This window comes from Mastomys coucha, unplaced genomic scaffold, assembly GCF_008632895.1.
Source record: "Mastomys coucha isolate ucsf_1 unplaced genomic scaffold, UCSF_Mcou_1 pScaffold13, whole genome shotgun sequence".
Lineage (NCBI taxonomy): Eukaryota > Metazoa > Chordata > Mammalia > Rodentia > Muridae > Mastomys > Mastomys coucha.
In genome coordinates this window covers 57,014,377-57,025,113 of record NW_022196895.1, presented here as the reverse complement: position 1 = coordinate 57,025,113, position 10,737 = coordinate 57,014,377, and the positions used below count along the sequence as shown (strand labels likewise).

The following is a 10,737-nucleotide window of genomic DNA, read 5'->3' as shown; positions in this document are numbered from 1 at the left end:
TCTCCTGTGTGTGTGTGTGTGTATAAATTTCTGGAGAGGACTGCCAAAGAGGGGACACTGGCCCTGCATGTAGGGCTGGTGGACCAGCCAGAGTAAGCAGAGGGGTGGGAAAGCCAACCTAGTACACTCTTTTTCTCTGCTCCACGACCGCCATATGATGAACTGTCCTTTCACACTGTCCCCATGACAGACTACCAGCCCCAAACCATGAGCCAAAGCAATCTTTCTTTCCTTCAGTTAAAAATATTATTTATTATTGTTATGGGAGAGGCATGATGTTTGTGGTGAAGGACATGTGCCAGTGCTTGTATGGCAATCACAGGATAGCTTTGCGGGGCAATTTCTTTTGTTCCACCTTTACATGGGTTCTGGGAGCAAACTCAAGTAGCCACTGAGCCATGCCAATGACCTCTTCTCTTGGTTCGGTCATGGTATTTGGTCACAGCAGCACAAAAGAAGTTAACACAGTAATACAGGCCATAAAAAGCTTAGCTGAAAACTGTAACACACAGAGATCCCCACATCCTGACTCCTAAACCCAAAAGCAGCCTGACAGATCTTTAGAGGCTCTGATACAGTCTACATTGTGGTCAGGGAGAGGAGACACAGGCTGGATTGTCTATAGTCAAAAGAATCCACCTTTCTGTCTCCAGTACCACGGTAAATTTCCTCACTGCCATGTCTCATGGGGCCTGAGCCAGCCCAAACACGCACAGCATGCACTGTTTTGAGAAGAACAATTCATCTACACAGCCAGTTCTAGAACTTTTCTAGAACTAAGGTGGCATATTTTTCCCTACAGCTCACTTTCCTGCTGTGGTGGTCTGGATTTTGGGATTTCTTCTCAGACAGAGTAAGATTCAATAAACAGGCAATACCATAAGGTCAGGAACGTTGACTCAAACAGGTGAAGGGTAAAGGGATTAAGATAAGCCAGTCATGCTCCACTTGAATTAGCAGTTGGGGATTAGAAAAGGCTAGAAGGCAACACCAGCCAAGGAAGGTTTTCTGTGTCACCCTCAGAAGCCCCTGCTGAGTGCCTGAGCCCTCAGACTAATCTCAGTTCAGCTTTGCAATGTTCACCTTCAGCAAGAGAAGCCAGGACTCGGGCCTAACCCACTCTAAGACACACGTCTCTAAATCCACCAGAAGCCTCTTTTCCAGTGTATTAGTCACATTTCTCATTGCTGTGTTCAAATACCTGACAAATGCAACTTCGGGGAGAAAGGGCTTATTTTGGCTCCCAGTCTGAGGGGCCACAGTCTGCCATTTCCAGGAAGGTGTGTCGACAGGAGCAGGAGGCAGCTGACCACATTGCAGCAAGCAGAGAGGAGCAAATGGCTATTCTCTGCTTGTTCTCTCCTTTGTCTACTGTCTGGAACCTCAGCCCATGGAAACAATGCTGCCCACATTTAGGGTGGATCTTCCCACCTCGGTTAATCTGATCAAAATACTCCCTCAGCGACATGCCTGTGAGGCTGTGAGGTGAATCCTGAATATTACGTAGATTACCATCACACACACTGAGAGAGTTCTCAGCCAAGGAACTCTTGGTGGACACTCCATCTCCCAAATGACTGGAGTCTACATATGCATCGCCATCCCTGTATCCATCCCATAGTAAATACCTCTAAACTACCGTGTGTGTGTGTGTGTGTGTGTGTGTGTGTGTGTGTGTGTGTGTGTGTGTGTATGTGTGTGTGTGTGAGTATATGAGTTCAATTCCCAGCAACACATAGTGGCTCACAACCCTCTGTAATGGGTTCTGATGCCCTCTTCTGGTGTTTCGGAAGACAGTGACAGTGCACTCATATATAGAAAATGAATAAATCTTTTTTGAAAAATAAGACTATAGCTCAGCATTTGCCCTGCAGCCTGAGATAATCTGCTCTGAAGGAAGACACCAGGAATACCTTAATAGTGACGGGAGGGGTGGTAGACTGAACTGCTCAGGTTTGAATGGGAGTCAGGAAGGCTCCTCTGAAAGATAGCACTGAGCTGGGGGCCCAAGGCAGAGGGGCAGAGGGAGTGCATGCATTCTAAGGAGGGGCATAACTGCAGAGTCCAGAAGGTAGGAGTGGTCTTGGAAGATAGGGTAATTTGAATAAGAATGGCTCCCATAGGCCCATAGGGAGGCGTGGTCTTGGAGTAGTTGTGGCCTTGCTGGAGGAGATGTGTCTCACTCTCTGCTGCCTGTGGATCCAGACAGAGAATTCTCAGCTTCTTCTCCAGCACCATGTCTGCCTGCACGCCACCACGTTTCCTGCCATAATGAACATGGACCAAACCTCTGAACTGTAAGGCAGCCTCAGTTAAATGTTTTCCTTTATAAGAGTTGCCGTGGTCATGGTAGCTCTTCACAGCAATGAAACCCTATGACAAAAGACTCAAAGAAAAGAAAGATCTGTGTACCTGAGTCATTGAGAGTGTTGGGGTCCCTCAGCTGCAAGACATCGGAGTTTGCCACTACAGACTCAACTCATGCCTGCTGTGCGCCTGCTGGCTGAAGACATCTGCTATTGACCTCCTCCCCCACTGTGGACTGCGCCTCCAGCCATTCCCCGGAGCTGAGACCTGCGAGAGCCCTGAGTTTACACCTTTAGCCCTGCAGCCGGTTTCCCTTTGACCTCCTCCTTGACTTTGCTCGAACTCTTCCTGACTCCTCCCTAATTCCTTATGTTATTCAAATGTCGTTGTAACCAGAGATTCAGTATGTTCTCTTGTATATAATTGCTGAACCCCCAAGTAAAGGAGAGCCTTGATTGGAAACCCTCAACTTGGCTCCGGTGTCCTTTTGTTCTCGAACTCTGTGTTTCAGATCTCCTTTCTCCGTTTGGTCGAGGGAGAACCCAGTTCGTGAAACTGCGGGTCAGCTTCAGAGGGGGAGGGAAAGAATGGAGGGCATAGAGTTGGAGTGGTGACCATCAGTATTCATTCATTCATTCATCCATCTATCCATTCATTCATTGTGCAGCAGTTCCTACATATCTGCAACCGGCTTATAACTTATCGTGTAGCCTCAAACTCACCATCTTCCTGTTTTAGACTCCTGAGTGCAGGGATTCCAGGTATACATCATCATGCCTAGATTTAAATTCTGCTTCTCATTCCCTATTCCCCAGTTCCTCCTCTCAAACACTCACAGTGCTGAATACTGTTGGACCTATGGCAGATCTGTTAATAGAATCCATTATGTACTGAATAATAAGGATGTGCTCTGCTAAAAGCCAGACGACTTACACACATTATCAAATCTGCCAAACCAAGCTGTTCCTTCTCATTTGTGGACAAGACCCTTGCTGATGAGTAGCACAGCTGCTGTACCCATTCATTGGCTGTTGGTTTAGTCACTGACTAATTGGTTAATTCATTCATTCATTTGTATTGATTGAACCTTGGCTCTGTGTCAGGCACTGGATATGTCAAGGCCTGTAGGGAATTACCTTTATTGCTAACTAAGATCGGAAGACCTGTCCACTGTGGGGGGCACCATTCCCTGGCTGGGATCCTGGCTTCTGTAAGTAGAGAAAGAGCGTTCAGCAGCAAATATCCGTTTATCATTCTCTGCTTCCGTTCAACAGCAAGCATCGGTTTATCATTCTCTGCTTCATGAAATGTAAGTGTGTTGTGACCAGTGCTTAAATTCCTTCTGCCTTGGTCTTTTCCCACCATGGTGGGTTGTACCTTTGACTTCCCCACTATGATGGACTGTACCCTTGAACTGTGGGAGATCATGTGATGGCTATTCAACTTGATTATATCTGGAATGAACTACAATCCAGAAATGGAGGGCACACCTGTGATTCAGATCTTGAGGCTGGAAGACACAGGCTTTTGATTCTGATCTTGAAGCATAGTGGACATGAAAAGGCAAGGTGATTACACACATTTAATCATAGGAGACAGAGGCAAACAGATCTCTTGAGTTCAAGGCCAGCATGGGACAGAGCAAGTTCCCAGAAAAGAACAATTTAAATTCAGGTGTGGTAGTACACACCTTTATTTTTTATATATAATATATACATATATACGTACACATATATTCAATGTACATGAGTACACTTTATAGTTGTCTTCAGATTTACCAGAAGAGGGCATCAGATCCCATTATAGATGGTTATGAGCCACCATGTGGTTGCTGGAGATTGAACTCAGGACCTTTGAAAGAACAGCTAGTACTCTTAACCACAGAGCCATCTCTTCAGCCCTGGTACATACCTTTAATCTGGGCCACACCTTCTGCTGGAGGCCTACATAAGGACGATGGAAAAAGGAAGGTTTCCTTCTTCATCTACTTGCACTTAATTGCCAGAATATCTGTGGGAACCTACTTCTTCAAGATTCCAGGTTATACAGAAGATCAGCTGAAACACCTAGCCTTCAGAGACTGATCAATCACTAGATTCTTGGACTTCCTATTCACAGCTGCCCATTGTTGGGTTAGTTGGACAGCAGACTGTAAGTCATTCCAATAATCTCCCTTAATATACAGAGGCATTCCATAAGTCTCTACTCTAGAGAACCCTAAGACAGACCACGAATCCTTTCTCCTTTAAGTTGCTTTTGTCAGGGTGTTTTATCACAGCAACAGGAAAAGGAAGTAAGACAACAGGCAACAACATGTGGTTGCTCTCTCTGAGTGCTCATGGCATGGTGGGATATCATGTTAAACATGAACCTCCAGTTCAAACCACAGTGTGAATCAGGGTGGGGCATACTGTGGAGAAGATGGAGAAGCTTGCCTGTGATTAGCTTCAGTGGCTACTTAGTATACCGCCTCAGTTTCTCCTGAGGTGAAGTCAGAATGATGGTGTAGGCTTAGATTGCTCTCCCCGTCTAGGGCGCCACTTTCTGCATCTCCAGGAAGGAAAGAGCAGAGGCAGACTAGACCTGAGAGGCTGCAGATGACCATTCTCTCAGCTAACGGTCCTTTAAGTTCTGAAGTCTTCAGAACGGGATTGGTTGGTGTTAAAGAGGAGCTGCCCTTATTCACTCACGCGTTAAGGGAGTATCCTACTTTAACCCAGGTACTGGATGAGATGTCAGGGACAAACAGCAAAGAGGAGAGATGAGGACAGACACTTCATGGGGTGAGAGACTTTAATACCTCACTCTTTCCAATAAACAGGAATCCTGGAGCTAATTGACTTAATAAACCAATGGACCTAACAGATACATACAGATTATTTCAGCCAAACAACTAAAGAATATATTTTTATCTGCACTCCATGGAAATTTCTTCAAACTGATCACACACCAGGACGCAAAGCAAGTCTCAACAGATACAAAAAAAAAAAAATTGAAATAACTTTTTGCATCCTATCAGACCACTATTAATACTGGCTATCAACAACAACAGAAGCAGGCTGCCAGGTTAAATCTGAATTTCAAGTAGATGATACATAATTATTTTTAATCATAAGCAAATCTTAAGTATTGCATGGGATATACTTATACTAAATTATTACCCTTTGTTTATTAAAATCCAAGCATAGCTGATCACCTGCCATTTTACCTGTCAGTGCTGATCTATAATGAGCACAAGGTTGAGAAAAGATTTGCCAGGGATGCAGATGTGCAGGAGAGCCCCAGGAAAACAGGTTTGTAGCTTCCCATCCCAACAGTGCAGCAACTGTAACCGTTCCCAGACTCTTTAGGGCAATGAAGGCTCAAAACATAACTTTATAGATATTCAGAGACAACTCAGACCCCAGTCCACATCATCTTCTCCTTCTCTACTAGTTACTCAGCTTCTTTAGAAAGACCATGTCCTGGGCTGGAGAAATGGCTCAGTGGTTAAGAGCACCGACTGTTCTTCCAGAAGTCCTGAATTCAATTCCCAGCAACCACATGGTGGCTCACAGCCATCTGTCCTAGGATCTAATGCCCTCTTCCGGTGTGTCTGAAGACAGCAACAGTGTACTCATATGAATAAAATAAATAAATCTTAAAAAAAAAAAAAACAAAAAAAAAAAACAAAAAAAAACATGTCCATCCCAGAGCCTAGAATAGAGTGAGATTTCCCAAGTATGAGAGCAGGCAAGCAACGCGCAAATACTGAGCCCTCAGGACTTCCTGGTCTTGGCTGATTCCCTGACCTGAGTCACTCACAGCCAGGGACACTGCCCCAGACCTAAAGACTTCTAGAAAAGTATGGGTGTGGCTGCAAGGATGAACTTTGAGAGCTGAGCATAAACTAACCGGTCAGCACAGAGGCTCATCACACTGTTAGGCCTGGATCTCCTGGAATCAGACCTCCTTGAATCCTGTTCCACAATACCAAGGCCTATGAAGGGCTTAGTGCTTCCAAAGACTAAACGAACCTTAAAGGAAAACTCCAGGAGGCAAGGTTAGGTTTTTTTCTCATAGCCCAATAGATATGGTGTGACTCTGTCACTTAGAATAGATCCTTACTAACAGCAATGGGATTGGAATAAGGGACAGGAACTGCCCATGCAGGCTGGGGAAATAAAGTGTTTGTTGTCCAAGCTGGATCCAGACTTCAGAGTCCCAGAACCCATGTAGAAGCTGGGTAGGTGTAGCAGCCTACTGGAAATGCCAGCATGCAGGAGGCAAAAGCAGAGTACTACCAATGTCTTATACAATAAGAGAGGAGCCCAGCTAGGCTAAATGATTTGCCTAGGCTATGTTCTGTCAAGAGCCACACCTACCTCTGATCTCAAGGTATAAGGTCGTAACTCCTGAAATATGATTAGAAATGACCTTTCATAAGTAACCCTCCATCCCATGACCTCACTTAACACCTAAGGAGGAGGTGTGGGGTAGCCGAGGGCCAGAGCATGGGCTCAAGGCCAGAGTACCTGACTTTAAATTCCATCTCTGCTTTACACCTGTGTGACTGTGAGCAAGAGTTTCCATGTCATCTGTAGACCTGAGATAGTGAGATATTGCAAAAGAATCTGCAAAGGCAGAGTGTACCAAAGTTTGGAGACAAGGGAAACGGAGACAAACCAGTGGGCACACAGGAAGAGATTACCCTCATGCACTCTGCCTGGTGTTGGTGTTTTCCAGAGAGCTAGTTTCTTCATAGCCTAGGCTGGCTTGAGGCTTGACTTTGTAGCTAATGCTGGCTTAGAATGGTCAGTGGTCCTCTAGACGGCTGGATTTTTAGGAAAAAGATCAGGTGATCGCTGTTTGGTAAGCCCCTTGAATTCTTGTGTTAATTTGGGCTTAATGCTTACTGCTTTTGGTGCAAACCCCTTATCAAGACCTCTGGAGTCCAGTTGGACAAGATGGTCTTTGAGGTTACCTCTTTTCTTCCCTCGGGAGTATGTGTGTGTGCACACATGTATATAGGGGTACATTTATATATGCTTGCATGTGAAAGCCAAAGGTCAACTTTGGGTGCCACTCCTTAGATTGTTCTTTTTTTTTCAGACATAGTCTCTCACTGGCCTAAAGTTCATGACCTAATTAGGCTAGCAGGCTGTTAAACTCTAGGTTCTGCCTGTCTTTACCTCCCCAGCTCCGGGATTACAGATACATGCCACCATGATTGACTTTTTCAAAGTTTTTAAATGTGGATTCTAGGGACTGAACTTGGCTTCTCATGCTTGCCCAGCAAGCACCTCCCTGACTGGGTTGTCTTCCCAGCCACTCCTCTTCCCTTTTTAACCTTAAGATTATTGGTCTGAAATAAATACAGGGGTAAGATAAAGACAAAGTCACAAAATGTGCAGGAGGCCAGGCATGTGGCCCATGGGGGCAAGAGAATCTCTACAACTTCAAGGCCAGTCTGGTCAACAACACAAGTTCTAGGCCAACCAAGGCCAACGCAGTGAGACCCGCAGTGAGTTTGTTTTGTTTGATTGGTTGTTGTGTCTCAAAACAACCAATCAAACAAAACAAACAAACAAAAGGGACAAAAAATATCTAAGAGCTGGACCTTGGAAATAGTTAAACATGATTTCTTAGTATGGCTGGTGTGTAACTAGTAAATGAGGCCCCTGTGACCCTGAGGAATTTGGGAATTAACTTTGAAGGGAATGAAGGGAAATCACTGCAAAGTTCCTAGTCTTTAGGCTGTGCTTATTGACCACTTGCTGTGTGCCTGACATTGTGAGGGATCCTAGAATAAATAGTGAGTCAATATGGTCCCTGGTGTTAGAACCTTGATCAGTGACTTCAGGAAGGGGACAACTACGACAGAGGGTGTTCTCAAGGAAGAGACTGTTAAACTGAGATCTGAAGGGCAAGTGGGGTTGGCTTGGACAGGAGACCAAGTGCAACAGCTTTGTAGCCTTCAAAGTTAATATCCAGCAGGCACATGGATCTGCTCACATCGGCCTTTGTTAGAGTTTCCAGTCAAATTCCAGGAGCTTCAGGATTTGGTTAGGTTGGGTTGGGTTGGATTTTTGATGTGGATGTTCTCTGTAGCCCAGGCTGGCCTGTGATTTGACTCTGTAGCCCAGGCTGGCCTATGAGTTGACTCTGTAGCTCATGGCTCAGAACTCTCAGTGACCCTCTAGACTTCTGAATTTTTAGGAGAAAGATCAGGTAATCAATGTTAACATTTTCAGTAATGGGACAATCATCTGTGTTTCCAGATAGAGAAACATGAAGAAAAATAATATTACCTTTGTGATACTTCTGAGAGAACATGAAACTCAATCTAATTATGAAGGCACCTCAGACAACCAGGCAGGGTGGCTCATGCCTATAGTCCTGGCACTTGGGTAGGGAGACGAGGATTGCCAAGAGTCTGAGGCCAGCCTGGGCTACACAGGGACTTCTAGACCAGCCTGGGATGTCAAATGAGTCTCTCCCTCCCTCCTTCCCTCCGTCCCTCCCTCCCACCCATTCTCCTTCCCTTTCTTTCTCCTCGCCCAGAGTGTAGTAAACTTGATCTAACAAACACTCCAATAAATATATGGTGATGATGGTGGGGGTTAGATAAGCCAAAAGAGAAGGGCATTTCTGTAAAAATATTTATGGGTTTGTCAAATTTGGCATAAAATATTTCTTTAAATACACCAGCTTTCCAGAAAACAAAGGCAGATGGAGGACCAGTCTCAGACGGAAGTGGACTAAAGAGGCAAGGCTACATTAGTGTACTTGAGAGACCTGGAAAACACTGGCTATACACGGTTAGATGATGGTACTGTGCGACTATTATGCTCCCCACATTCAACCATAGTACTGTGGTTGTGGAAGAAATGTCCTGCTCTAGAACTACAGACCAAAGGTTATATACTTAGGGTATGCCTGTAACTTCCTTCTGCTTCTAGAGAGAGAAGCAGATATGACAAGATGCCAATAATTGGTGAATATGAATGAAAGATACACAATTCTTTGTAGTATTTTAAATTCCTGCTAGTTTTGAGTCTTTTCTTTTTTTCTAAACAAAATGTTCTAAGAATTTTTGATAAATAGAGAGTGGTATTATCAGCCCAGGCTTGGTGGCCGACAACAGCCCAGCCTGCTTGGACTCTAGAACTCTAAGGAGCAGAGCATTCGCACATCCATCTTACAAGGAGAGCGTACCTCTTCTATGTTGGGGACATTGGCAATCTTTTTGGAGTGTGCTACGTGGCCCACGACACCCATGTCCAGAGGGAAGACAATCTCGGAATCGGGCATCACCAAGCAGTCCTCTAGGACGGCATCCTTGTGGACATTGAAGAGCCTGGTGGCTAGCTCGGCGATGCCATTGCGGGTCCTGTACATAAACAGGCTCATGCGGTCAGCCCGCAGGAGGAAGCAGAGCTTCTTCATGACGTTGAATGTGCATTTCTCAGCCTGTAAGTTCTCCTGAAAGTCCCGCAGGAGATCAAAGATGATCTCACTCTCCTCCACGCTGTTCACATCGCGGTAGTTGCTGAAGTCCACGGCTGCCTCCTTGGCCCCGAGGAGGTCTGAGATGACCTTCCCCCGGTAGTGATAGTAATAGTACTGTTTAGCAAAGCCGATATTTGAATCCAAGAACTTTTCTACCTCCTCTGCTGTCACCTCACCCATGGCTACGACTCCCTCTAGCCGTTTCCAAGGAGGGCTTCAGGCTCCAGCCTTTCCCGGGCAGTTTCCAAGCAACTTGAGTTCAGTAGGCCCCACCTCAATCTGACGTTCTCTGAGTCTTGTCTGCAAATCACACGGAGAAGGCCACGCAAGAGCAGGGGCAAGCCTAGGGATTAAGTTATTAATACATCTTGAGAAGATCATGAGGATCAGCAATGTTCCAGATACCGCTGGGGCCTGGGAGAAAGAATGGGTGTGGCTCTTTTTCACCCTGGTCTGATAAGAGCTGAGAGGAGACATCTACACTGAACATCACTCGTGCAGGACGTGACAGGCAGCGCAGGAGCAGCCTAACAGCTTCCTGTAAATGTGTCCTCTCTGGCCTCGGTGGCTTTCTTTGAACCCACGACATCGATGCCTGGCAATGACTGCTTAGGAGACCTGTTTGACTCCTTGGACAATAAGAAGAGTTAACAAGTCTAACTACAGTCTTCCATGCAGGAAGGACCAGAGTTTTGACACAGCCACCCCACAACTGGAACCGTCCAGTCTTTGGCTGTGATAAAATATCCTGACAAAGAGCACCTTAGGGGAGAAAGGATGTGTTTGTGTTCCCAGTTTCAGGTTACAACCCATCATTTGTGGTGGATGTGGTAGTGGTGGTGGTGGTGGCCTGGCCTCAGGAGCTTGAGACAGCTAGTCTCATTACATCCACAATCAAGAGGAGAGAGAGAGAGAGAGAGAGAGAGAGAGAGAGAGAGA

At 45.6% G+C, this 10,737-nt stretch overlaps 1 protein-coding gene across 4 annotated transcripts in view; it reads right to left on the bottom strand.

Annotated features, from left to right (window-relative positions):
- Pde6a (phosphodiesterase 6A) overlaps positions 1–10,737 on the bottom strand; it is a 106,178-nt gene that overhangs the window by 55,129 nt on the left and 40,312 nt on the right. Inside the window, exon 1 of one of the 4 annotated variants that reach the window (XM_031365797.1) lies at positions 9,505–10,262. The exons of 2 other annotated variants lie outside the window; for them this stretch is intronic. In XM_031365797.1, the coding sequence (XP_031221657.1) occupies positions 9,505–9,978 (474 nt within the window). In that variant the 5' untranslated portion in view covers positions 9,979–10,262. Of the gene's footprint in view, positions 1–1,201; positions 1,275–9,504; positions 10,263–10,737 lie in introns of those variants that run through there. One more of the 4 variants, XM_031365801.1, reaches the window with a different exon arrangement.